Source organism: Barbatula barbatula, assembly GCF_947034865.1.
Source record: "Barbatula barbatula genome assembly, chromosome: 22".
In the NCBI taxonomy this organism is placed as follows: Eukaryota; Metazoa; Chordata; class Actinopteri; order Cypriniformes; family Nemacheilidae; genus Barbatula; species Barbatula barbatula.
The window spans coordinates 2,465,043-2,479,068 of NC_136785.1; the positions used below are offsets into that span (position 1 = coordinate 2,465,043).

Sequence of the window (14,026 nt, forward strand, 5' to 3'; positions counted from 1 at the left end):
AAAACAAGATATTTCGAAGAATAACGGGTTTGGAATGACATGAGGGAGAATGAATGAAACTGTCTTAAGTGGTCCGTTCTTGGCCAAAAAGAATTGAATGTGGATGAGATCTGATGCCGTTAGTCATAAACTATATCTTATTTGTTTTTATATTCTCTCTTCTTTCTTCCAGATGTTTCTTTACAGATTCACGAAAAGGGAATTCACGTCGATCAGTCTGGTAAAACGTTTCAGCACCTGTCAGGTTCTTCAATAATGAACTGAACTGCATGAACCACCTACAGATGATCTCTCTCTCTCTCTCTCTCTCTCTCTCTCTCTCTCTCTCTCTGAATGCAAAGCTGATGAAACAATGGGTTTAAGAGAGAATGATAATATCAGACCATATGCTGTCTAGATTTAAAGAGGTAAAGATGGTGTGTTTAAGATGAATCCTCCATCATTCCATATTTTCTAGCATCTTGTGTCCTTTAATGAAGTACAATTAAGTAAATTTGATCTTTTCTACAATGTCAAAATTATATTTTCTATATATTTATATTAGCTATAGCTGTATATTAATACAATAATTTAAATTATAAAATGTATAAATATAACTTCCCGTTTTAGTGCTTTAACAAACGTTTGAACAAAATACAACCAACAGATTATTTATAACCGACTTAAAATGTTAATCAAATATTAGATTTAATTATATACTAATAGTATACTAACAAAAACTGAAACCGGAAGTGCTTCTAGAGCAGTGTTTAGACTTTGAACAGAGAAAAGCAGAGAGATGAAGATAGAAAGAGAGACGAATTAATGAAAAGGAGAAAAGTTCTAGGAGAAAAGCCAAAGAGACACAATGGAGCCCTGCTGATGTGTGTGTTGAATGCTGGGAAATGTCTGCTCTACGGGTTGGTAACCAATGCCTTCATCTTATTTGCAAAATGAACGATTTCACATCGTATCCTTGTGTCTTTTAACGCTCATAGATTTGTGTTAAATTACAGCTTTGTTCATCTGGACCTCTCACAAGCTGAGTCACACTGTGATATCTGGTTGTTATTAAATAAAACAATTTCTCATCTGTGTGTGTGTGTGTGTGTACTTAAATACAATGACAGCAACAGCCTGTGTCTTAGTCAACACACACATACACACACATTGATCACTGAACTTCATATACACAAAACAGACACTAACTAATCTAAACACACAACAGAGAAAGAGAAGAGACAGAGAGAAACAGAGAGAAAGAACAGTTCTGAGAAGCATGATCCTTTACAACAAAAAATCTTAACGGATAAACTTTCTGTGATATTTATAGGACTTCCACTCCATATCTCCCATTGGCCGATCAAACAGGAAGACCCGCCCCAAACTTGTCACTACATCATCTCTCTGACTTCTGGATAAACCAGCTGGTCACCCGGGGCGGATCCCTCAAAAGTGCACTGGCTGTTGACTTTAAATTCAGAAAACCTACCTTACCCACCCCTACGGAGTACATATTATATCACATTACAACATACTTTTGAGGATACCAACCAAGGAACAAACACCACACAAACACACTTCCGGCTTGTGGTTTCCCTCTGATATATAAGTGGCAGAAAGTATTTTAATGAAACAATGTACACGCTTCACCTGTAAGAAGTCGTAAGTTTGATCACTCACCGATTTCCTCTCTGTTTTGAGCTCCTGCGTGTATCGCGTGAGCTCTGTGATAATTTGTGACGTCATGTTCTCGGCGATGACCTCATGCTGGCCGGCGTAATCGTTCAGCTCGTTCAGCGTCGAGTGAAAGGCGCGACACCACGTGTACCTGACGTATAAAAGTGGGTTTTATTTGTAAAACAGGGATAATTGTGGTTGCTTTTGAAAGGAAGACGCACTGAGTTTAAAAGTCACAGTGAATTTAAGTCATGAAGAAACTGGACAGGACACAAGTTTTAGGGAAGATTTTCTCACGTCACTTGTTTTTATAGAAGAGCCAAACGTAATCTAGAGTATTTTTCAGTGCATTGTTTCATTCATGTTTCACGTCTCCACCCTGTGAAGGGTTCACACCTCGGTGTCAAAATTTCCTTAGGATAAATCTGTCATCCGCTGCGTCATGTTATAGTTAATCTGTATGATTCAGCTTTGATTTTGTATCAAAGATTGTATTCCATCTATTTCCTAATATGAAGCGGTCAAATAATGTTTCATACATCTCGATCTTTCTATCCGGATTCCATACAACACAAATCAGAAACAAATGATCAAACAAGAGGAAATCAAACCTACTTGTTTTCGTCTTCATCTTTCTTCTTAGGCTGGTATTTCTTGGACAGATTCCTGAGGAAAATGACAGACGGGACAAAAATGATTGCATACTATATTCATACACTGTGTAATATTCAATATGCTTTGAATACCAAAACGGTTGATCATATTCAATACAAATGCTGTCGTAACTAAAACAAGCAGTACACACAATATACTACTGTGCAGTAAACATCTGTTCGGTTTATACACTTTTTTGGCATTGTCTTTTCAAATGTATTTCAAATGAAAGGTGTGGCTCGATGACATTATGTGTGTGTTCTCAACGCAGCAGGCATGGAAACTGTGACACAAAAGCTATCTTTCTTTCTTTCTCTGTTGCATTTCTCATCAGTGTCACACACGCACACACTTGTTATTCTTTCTCCATGCATTCTATTATCGCCATCTATAAATACAGAACGTCTGCCTACCATCAGCGCTTTGGGGCAGGTGTGTGTGTGTGTTGCGGTTCATGCGTGACAGCGTGTGTGTACTCTATGTGTCTGTGGGTTTATCCGGCACCATGCTCAAGGCTAAAATATACACTAAAATAGACACACGCCTGCAGCTACACGGATCCCTCTCGCTCGCCCTCGGCTGTGCTTTCTGTGTATACGATCAGAATAGCATACTTATTACTTCTACTACTTCTGCAGAATGTAGTATGCACATTGTGCATATAATGCATTTTTTCTGCACACATAGCATACCCCAATGACGTTCTACAAAATGTGCAGTGTAGCATACTATACCACACACCCTACGATGGACTGAACTTGACCTATCTACAGTATCCTTGAATACTTGACCTTTCTTATCTGCTGTAGGAGTATTTGTCTAAATATACATACAATTTGCAATCATTTGACACGAGTAATCAAATTTAGTTATCATCCACGTGCGCATGCGACGCATCAGGATGTGCATGTACAAGCAAATAAAGTACCGTACTTTTACCACGGTACACTATACCGTTGAAAACCATGGTTAATGCTGGATTTCAAAAAACAATAATGGACATACCATTGTATCCATCGTAGTACATTACAGTACCATATAAATGCCAGAGTTTTTATGTCTGCCACAAAGATACACACCGGATGTGCAGGTCGTCACATCCAGTCACCAGACTGGTCTGTGTGTGTGAGACAGCTAAGCCCCCCGCTGCGTCTGGGAATTAAAGGGGTTTCCCAGCAGCTATCTGGAGGGGGTTGATGTACAGTCAGTGCGCGAGTGTGTGTTTTACAGTTTCTGAGCTTCAAATCCTATCACTGGAATGGGGGCGGGGTCAAAGCACGTGATTGGACGGCACAAATGTAGGTCACCAACGAGAAGCACCATGCTCGCACCTTGTTACTACGGTAACCTGCATTTTCTTCCCAAACACACACGCATACGCAGATAGACACAGATGTTGCTTTCCAGTCCTCACGTATGTAATCAATGTATCGGTGTGTGCGTGCGTGTGTGTGTGTGTGTGTGTGTGTGTGTGTGCGTGCGTGCGCTTTCAGTTCACACAAGCACTTTATCGGTATGAATGATTGCACCTGTCTCAGTTTACAGGGACATGACACATGCTGTGCAGGATTTTGAAGATGGGGAAAAATCAGTCGGTGGTCCTGTCGACCAATGTGAAATAAGACAGGACCCTTGACCTGATGATAACCAATCTCAAAAGCCTTTTGCAAAGCACTACACATATATTCATTAAATATAAAACAAAATATTGGTGGTTCAAAAATAAAGAAGACAAAGCAAACACAACATTGCATGCAAGCGTATGTGATTTTAAACATGCCCATCAATAGCAGTTTTTGTTTTCCTTTCGTGGAATTCAATTTGCGTGTTTGTTATTACTTTGATTTTATTGTTTTAATCAAAGAACTAAATGAGAAATGGCTTGTACTCACCTGATCTGTCTTGCATAGTTTAGCTCGATCTCGGATCTTTCCTTCACAAATTTGGTGTATTTGTCCACAAAGTCTATTCCCCACTGCGTGTGCTTTTCTAGGTTATCAAACTGATCCTAAAAGAGAGACAGAGAGAGATATTTGTTAAACATTGGAAGGTTTTATACACTGAATGAACTGTTGTGATGTCCACCACAGGTTTCCAACATGGATGGCTAGTGCTATGGTCAGGTTAGTACACAAAAAAATTCTGACTTGCCCCCGACCTTTTGTGAAATAATGCTGAATGTTAAATTAAAAATGTATGACTCCAGAGAGCTGGTGTGATATTACTGAGTGCAAATCCTATCGGGTCCAAGAACCGAACACGATTTTTCAAGCTTGGCTCTCGGCCATCGTCTGCACCGCATCTTAGACGTTTCTGGTGGTTCAGGCTTCGTGCCCCACCAGCGAACCAGATTCGATTAAAAACCTGAGATCTGACACAACAACGTCCTGTTCACATGCAGCTTACCTAAGTCTTGTCAAACATATGTGAACTTCCTGGAGAGTTTGTTAAAGCAGTAAACCACAAGTAAACGTGTGTTATAGGGACTGTATGTACAGCCATCGAGCATTAAACATGATAACATTACTAAAGTTTGAGTTTACGTATGAGTTTTATAAAATGGTGTCCAAAGCAACAATTTATACATTGATGTCCAATGTACAGGTATCACTGTGTGGTCACATTTCAAACATGTGTAAGTGGGTGTGTGTAGACTTTTGATACAAAGCAGAAATACAAACACACACACGCGAAAAAACATTTGCATTACGGAACAAGTAAAATCACATATCAATTACAGTCTGATATCATAGGAGCAAAAGTTTAAAAACTTTCCTTTTTCATATTGTAGCTCCAAGCACCCTACCACCAAAACATTGACCAAAATAACCTATTACGTTTCATCTAAAACTTTTAGGATTTTCAAAGAACTCATAGCACAACATTTTCCTGATAAAAAAGGAAGTTTTAGCCAACCTCTGAAGAACCTTGATTTGTACAGAGAAAGCTGCACAAGACAACCATAGAACCCATAACATTTTGGAACAGAAACTAGCATGGATTCAACATTGTCAGGTCTTGAGCCACTCTGAAACACACTGAAGAAACATTTAAGATCACCTTGGTTTGACTGAAGCACTCCCCCATTTTCTCTTCAACCATCTCGACCTGAAGAATCTGCTCAGCTCTTTAACTCATGCCGGGCCAACATCGCACGCAACAGAACACATCAAATCCTCCGCCTAACACAGACAAACTATTCTTCAATTCCTGTTCAGCGTGCAGTCACCGATCAGACAGGATGAGCATGCTGAAACTTGTGTTTGTGCGCACAGGAAGTGCGTGTGGGTATTGATTCGTGTTTATGCACTAGTTAAATATTTCCTTTTTAATCGGTTATTTAAAGGCCCTGATCATCCAAAAACTAAAATTGGGCCATCGCTCGTCGTTCTGTGCAAGATATTTTGCTTCTTCATTTAACTGCATCTTTATGGCGACCACATAAAGCAAAAAAAATTTACTTTTGTATTTCAATGAATAATATGAAATATCAGTTTCATTTTTGGTGTCTGTTCCTTTAAGACTCTAGAAACTATTTATGTACGAAACAAACACACACATGCGATTTCAGAGGTTTCTTTGTCAGCATCTGAAGATACCCAATGACCTCCGGTAATAAGATTAACCGATCTCATTTAAGCACCGATCGCCTCTTATTACTTCTAACAAGGCCTTCAAGACACTTTAACCGCATCGCTACACAAACAACTCAAGGTGCAAATGGAGAATCTGCTGTGAAATTCTATAATGTGGTATCAGCCTCCCTACAGAAGATCAGCGGTCAAGATTATCTTGTGAAGAGAATGCAAACAGATGCTAAACTTTTGGTGAGGTTTCTTTTTTATAGTCTGCATTTCCTTAACAGCGTGGTTGAAATTCATGGAGGCAAAACTTATGTTTGTTTACAAAACTAATCTTAAATAATATACATAAGCTTTAAAATGAGAGACGACGAGAAACATAATTCAGTCAAGTGTGCACTGCCCTGGGTGTATATTAAGACTAGTCTTCCTGTAGTTCCCATAAAACTGTTTTTAAATCCCTGTAGATTTAAAGCAAACATGAAAGCATGAGAGGGTCTTTGTGCTTCTCTTCTAAATTAAATCATGCAAAAAATTGGTTATACGCCTCTTTCATTGGTGATGCACACATACAGTTGTGTTGTTTTGTGTTGTCGTGTGTGTGTCTGTGGGTAGGTTTAGCTTTTTTCGAGGGGGACATTTTGTTGAAAACAGCATTTGGGAGGAAAGTCCCCAAAAGAAAGCTTACTTCATTTGGGGGCTAAAATAAAATATTTGTTTTATGTTTAATATGGTGTTCTTAAATCTGAAAATAGCAAGGCACATTAACATTTATTGTGAGGCCACCTCCTGTAAAATGCCGTATAACCTAAGAAAAACTGATTAAAGAAAAGTGACCAATACTAAAAATGAAATAAAATAAAATACAGCCATCTTTTTTACATTTTTAAAAATGTTACAAATATGTAATTTACCCTCTGATCCAGTATCAGTTTAGTCCAGATTACTCGGAATAACGGAGGTACACCAAGATCCATTGCTCCAATATAGCCTGTCATTCAAAATCAGGTTTAGACCTCTGCAAAAAAACAAAACTGAGCCCACTTGCCAAAATCCGACTCCGAACCAGATGAAACTAGGACAAGCTCTCCTGGTCTGCCGGTCAGTATCAAACGGTAATCCAGCTGTTTCCAGTCTGATAAAGGCGGATTATAATCCAGAAAATGTTTCTGCCCCAGTCTCCGCCCACAGAGTAAACCACTCCCACTGTCACACAACAGATATCATCCACATCTGGAACTAATCTGATCATCTAGGCTCCAGATTTGGAAGTATCTTTTTTTGGCGTTTGTCTACTGACAAGTTCCAATGCCGAGACATTATCAACTAAAGCCAGAGAGCATCACACAGTCCCGCAGGACACTCCCATCTTTCAAATTTACATGAACATTTAACTAGAGCCATTGATCGGAGGTTTTTATCCAAAACAATTTACAAATGAGGAACACATCAAGATTATTCAATTATCCAAAACATCTTACATTTTTTTCATCGGTATGTGTTGAAATCGAAGTTCAGTTATAGGGAATCAGTGTTTACGTTAGTCAAATGTACGTCTGAACGTTTTCCAGACATTCCATTGCGGTTTCGGCGAATACAACATTGTCTCAAATTACCGTAGATGTCCAGAAGCAGACTCCTGCAGAGGTGACGCTGGTAACCATACATGCGCTGTGGTCTAACAGTGACGGCGTCTGCAATAATATCCTGCTGTGTACAGAGCCGGCGTGGATTAATGAGGGTCACGAAAGAGTCGCCAGCTGACACTGAACAGAGACTTAACAGACAGCGGAGCACCTGCATCCATCGAGCACTCGCCGGCTGGATCAGGCGAGTATACGTACTACTGGAGTGTAGGCGTCTGGGCCGCACGCTTGTAAAATGAAAGCACTGCCAGATGGTGACAGGTTAAATGGAAAAGAATATGGAGAAAGTGACCAAGAGAGAGGGAGAGATTATTTCTGATTCTAACATCACATGCAAATAATCTTTAAAATAATTCAATCTCTGTACTTATATACTCACCTTCTGTTCTTTTTTTGTCACCATTTGATGCACCATAGACACGAAAACTGATCTGAGAGCAGCAGTGCATACTGATTTACATTTGGGGCAATTGTTCAGAACAATGTCACATGTCTTCAGAACACCTGAAACACTTTTATGATTCTTTATGATGTCCTTTTCAGATCTTAATGCTGTTGCATGGTCATTTTATTTCCATTCAACCAAATTGAAATTATTCATAAAACTCAATTGCTCAAAATTGCAAATAATAAAATAACAAAACATTTTGGATGAACTATTCCTTTTAAACACACACACACACACACACACACACACACACACACACACACATAAACGCACTAGCTTGACATGCAAGCATTACATCATCAGAGATGATGTCATCGTGGATTCTGAATCAAACATGAGGTCATTCTCTATATTTGAAAATCATAATTTTTCCGTCAGGTTTAACAAAAGAATCACACAGAGATGCCGTGATACAGCGCAAGCATGAGAAGACGGTCATACGACATCTATTTCAGCATCCAGAGATGCACGCGCAGCTCCGCTTTGACTATTAATAGCCACAGTGTGGTCTGATGGGACACAGAAAGATTCCAGAGTTCAATCTTCTCCCATGATCTCATTAAAACCAAAGACTGTGAAGCACTGATGCAATCACATTCTGGAATATTGTTTGTAAATACAGCAGATTCACAATTATAATCGCCCACAAGCCCCTAGATGTGAGTATTAAGCATCTGTGTGACAAATGATTATACGCATTTCTACTCCGTCTTGTTTTCAAACACAATTTATCATTTAAACGAGACATAGTCGTCTTAAGAAGATAGATTATACAAGAATCTATAACTGGCCGTAATAAAAATCCAAGAAAATGTTTTAGCTTGAAACTAGAAAATGTATAAAACAGCAATATATTGAGGCAGGGAGCCAGGACATGTATAATAGAGATTTGGAGGTGGGCCATTCTGACTCGAGCTAAACCATCTAGAAGCCACAAAAACATCAAAGCGAGCACTAATATGTCCATGGTAACCACCTAAAACACTCCAGTGTGGTTGTAAGCACCTCCCTAGAAAATATCACATAATAAAATGACGAAGATTCAGAAATGTTCCTGCACTGTTATATCATACATTTTAGTTTTACAATGGTGGACATTGCTGTCATAGACGTCATATTTTGGTTACTGCGGTACATTTTAAAGTTATTATTTAATATAATATTTAATAATTGTTTAATTTTTTTTAACAAACCAGTGTATGTGCACTATATATGTGACCCAGTCTGCGTGAAAACCCAGCTCAAGTCATGTTTTCGCATATACTGTTTTCTAAAGTAAATCATTCAATTTAAAGAAATGAGAGAGCCTGGATTCCACAGACTGGATCATATGTGACCATAACTAATTAAATCGACATTAAACATCATTATATAACAAACCTTAAATAAAATGATACTGTATAATTCATAGAGTCGAGACTTGTACAGCAAAGCTTATTGTACTTTGTAAAGAATGTTTTACATTGGGCGGTTCCACTGCCAACCTCATGGGGGCAGTAGAGAGGTAAGTGTCAACACGTGGGCAACTGTTGCCATTACAGAACTGTCAATCACAGGTGCACACACCCAAGGTCAAAGGCTTCCTTGCTTACCAATAAACGTAAAGTTCCCTTAACTCAAAACAAATGCAAATCAAAGGGAAAGGCTTCTGTGTCCAGATAAAAGATGAAAAAAGCAACCACAACCAAACCAGTGAAATTCCCCAACATGTTTCTAAAGAGTGTGATTCACAAATACTGTAAATAACTTCAAGGCTAATATGGACGTACCATTAGATCTGAAGTAAACATGCTCGCCAATCTATGGGCTTTTTAAATACTAAGACGCTCATATATCCATAGCCCTCAAAAAAAAGTTTTGCATCTTTTATTTAAGAATAAGGATCATCTGGGAGGGATGTAACAATATTATCGATATGGTGTTATCGCAATAGCAAAATTGTCTCAATATTATCATGGTCACATGGCTGTATAAAAGTAGATCTTTCGGGCCTAACATAGAGAATAAAGAATGTTAGAAAAATAACAATCTGGTGCAATTATTGTCATACCTCTCATACCTCTTAGCAACAGTTACGATTAGAGGATAGAGAAAATGCTTATGGTACGTTTCCAAGTTATCATTTGCCATTTGAAATATTGCAATAAATATCGAGATATTATCGTACAGTGACATTTTGATATTGTTACATCCCTATCATTAAGTATATTAAAATAAACTATTTCCATTGTGGGGTGGATCAGACATTCAAACCTCACAACACACAGAATCCCCACAATCTGTAACACTCCAGAAACTCTCAGACATTAAACATCTTGCAACATCCCCTCTTTCTCTCTCTCTCTCTCTCTCTCCATTAATGAAAACACCAGAAATACTATATACTTTGAAAACCTAATATTGCATTACACATAAAATTTGATTAAGCACCGACTAATTTGTTTTATTCTGGTCTCGCAGTTAAAATAACGCCTAGAATCTCCTGACCTAAAAACGTCAGAGACAGGAAGCGGTTTTGAGAAGGTGCAAATGTGTGTGAAATAAATACAATTACAGTGAAGTGACTGATGGCCTTTTTAACACACGGGGATGATGATCTTAGCTATAGTAAGCCGTGCTATTATTATTGCTCATACTAAGAGTTTTGAACAAACTTTAGAATTGAACTTCAGTGCGTAACATAACTCAACTTAAATAACTTCGATTTAAATCACGTAGTCTGTTGAAAGGAAGTGTTTCTTGTAACTATTAAGTCAAATTTGACTATTCCCGCCTGCTGGACTATAACACAGACACACACAGGATCCACGCTAACAAACATGACTCACATTTTTTTCAGAAATGCAAAAATGTACTTGGCCTTGACACATTTGTGCACACACACAAAGCATTGTGTGTTCAATATATGAAGGGTTTTTGTAATCATCATGATATGTTTTGAAGTCGCTCTCTTTATAGAAAACAAAACTGCCTCTCTATCTTCTTTCAGTAGCTTCTGTTCATTGTAATGGTTGCTTGTAGGCAGTTTGCATTCAGAGAGAAATATTTGTGCGAGACGTCAGCCTGTGTGTGTGTGTGTGCGTGAAATGCCAATCCGTTTGTCTTTCACACAGGGTCTTTGTGTAGCACAAACAGGCAGAACAGAACTACTGTGCCCTCTTAGTCATGATACACAGAGATCTCACACAAACGCACACACACACACTTGGATGGTCACAATCGCATCACCAATATTTGTCTCTGTGACATGAAAAAGGCCAAGATCTATCACAAACACGCTCGGTCTATAAAGTCTAAAGCGCATCAAAACACAGCCAACATTATAAATCACATATAGTCCCGACCAGCACTAAGGAGCCTCAGACATCTCCCATCAATCTTATTTGGTGAAGCCAATTGACACCTCGCTCTTATTCTACGTTTGAGACATACGGAGAGAAACAGACGCATGAAGGTGATTTTGCATATTTGCACACTTCCTGTTGTCGATCAAATAACTTATGGGTGGAGTCAAGCCTGTCTGTCATATTCAACGTAACGCCCACAACTGAAAGCTGGAATTTGAGTCATTTTTTTCTAAATGATGACACGTTGATGCCCACACAGTTTGGTTCTTCCTGTGTTACATCGGCCCCAAAAACTCACAAGTTTTGCCGATCTGTCTTGGGATCTGTATGGTCTAGGATTTTACAGATCAAACCATAAAACTAACAAGCCTCAGAGATTAATGTCTGATTCATGAACACCCTCTAGATGTTTGTTTGGATCTATGTCAAATGAATTTACTAACTAACTAACTAACATTAAAGGTCCAGTGTATGAAATGTATATTATGATATAATATCTCTTTCTATGGTAATAAAAAATATCCCTTCATTATGTAAATTCTTTATACACCTCTGAAGACATATTTTTGTATATTATATTGCATTTCTGTCAACAGGTCCTCAAAAACATTACACATTGGACCTTTAACTGGTGACACACAAACTTTTGATTTAAGAAGTACAAATAACTACATGCAACAGTCAGTTTATCATCAAACTTCTCAGCTTCTGTTTTTTATTGAGGGCTGGAATGATTCCTCGAGTAATTCGAATAAAAAAAATGGAGGCACATTTTTGCCTCGAAGCTTTCTTTAATCCATTTAACAGTACACAAGGAGCACGGCATTTCCCCACGGACCATTAAACACAGAATAAATTACAGACAAATATATAGAGGGCGGAGGTTTTCATTTCTGCTCTGAGAACCGCGAGACTGTGACAAAAACTGTGTGTGTGAGAAAATGGTGGGAGAACATTGTACTTTGTACGTTCCTTATCTTTAAACAGAACTTTGAGGACTTCAGCCGGCAATGTTTATCATGTCTGACTAGCGCTCGTCCCGTAATGTTTACAGTACTTATTATGTCTAAAGGCTGAAAGCGGTCTTTGTGGCTCTTTAAACACATGCGCGACTAACAGGGCTGTACAGTGTAGCATACATGCATTTACCAGTGTAGTGCAGCACACATCCGATACAGTTGGTCAGGTGCATTAAACAGAGCCGCTTGTTTGTATGAAGTGCGTTTGTCGTTGTGCTTGTTTCTGTGTGACGTTAATCAATGGCGCACTGCTATTTTACTTAGTTTTAGTTTATTTAGCAAGGGAAACTTGTTTTCCGGCTGCAATCCTGTTATTTAAACATGCCATCTGGCTGTTCTGCGTGTCCGAGTGAATGAACTGCACAGTTTAACGTGCTACACGCGCGATTCTCGTTGATTTGTCCGCGTCTGCACTGCATGAGGACATGAAGAGAGTTTATTTCAGAACATTTTACTGACTGAAGTTATGTGAAGTTAAGCTATTAAACGACGACCTTCCAAAATAAAAGTCTGGTTAAATACAGACATTTTATGTTGACAAATATATTACTATTAAATAGTAAAAATAAAAAACAGAACTTAGCGAATTAAGATAAACTAATGCATCATGCATTTACATTTGTGCATTTGGCAGACGCTTTAATCCAAAGTGACTAACATTGCATTGTACTACACATTTCTTTCTGACTATGTGCAATCCCCTGGGATCAAACCCATGACCTTGGCGTAGTTAGCGCCACGCTCTAACCACTGAGCCGAAGGACACAGACACAGTTGTTTACCTTTGAAATTATTCTTTCTATTTTTACTCATGTTTCTTATTTACCATTTTGAAATATATTGCATTTTGAATGTAATATGACAATGAAATGTGCTAAATGGGTTTAGTGCTCACAGATATTCAAGTATTTAACTTTGGCAACAAACATTTTTTTTTCTAAAAGGAAACAAAATAGTTTTCCATTTTAAGACCCCCGTCTTATTTACTCTGGTATATATAGTATTGCTCTTTAATAAATAAAAAGTATTTATCATCCAAATACTCTTAATCCACTGATTAATCGACGGAATAATTGGTAGAATACTCGATTACTAAAATAATCGATAGCCACAGCCCATACCACATCCTACAATTTTACTGAGTATCACCACGACAACCAACTGAGGGATGACGTTACTATGGCTACTTACATCGCTGGTCATCTTCATCTGTAACATCTGTTGCAGGTACTCTTGCAGTGGGGTGAGAAGAGGGGCTGTGGTGGGCTCTGGCTCGTCCAAAAACCATCGGAGCGAACAGACAGATCGTCGTCGGTTCATGAAATCAAACAGATCTTCGCGCATCATTGTGAACAAAGCTCACGAAAAGATTTACTCGACGTTAACTAAAGAAGTTAGGAATGCCTCAGAAAAAAATCACTAAAGCATCTCGATTTCTGTTTTTAAGTAAAAAACAATTGATCCGCTGATGTCAAACATATCTCATAACACAGAAAGTATCTAAAGCGTTCAAGGCAGAGAACTATTTTCTGCTGATCTTCTGCTGATGTGAGTGATTATACCCATCATGCACTGGGAGATTTCGTAATGCACTGAACTTTGTTTGACGGTATTTGTTATTAAGCTGATTACCGGCTATAATCGACTCATGGATACAGACGCATTGTGAACT

General features: G+C 38.4%; 1 protein-coding gene across 1 annotated transcript in view; it reads right to left on the bottom strand.

Annotated features, from left to right (window-relative positions):
- Positions 1–14,026, bottom strand: part of fnbp1b (formin binding protein 1b) — a 41,682-nt gene that overhangs the window by 20,432 nt on the left and 7,224 nt on the right. The window contains 3 exon segments of the mRNA XM_079486427.1: positions 1,663–1,810; positions 2,275–2,325; positions 4,206–4,321. Coding sequence (XP_079342553.1) covers positions 1,663–1,810; positions 2,275–2,325; positions 4,206–4,321 — 315 coding nt within the window.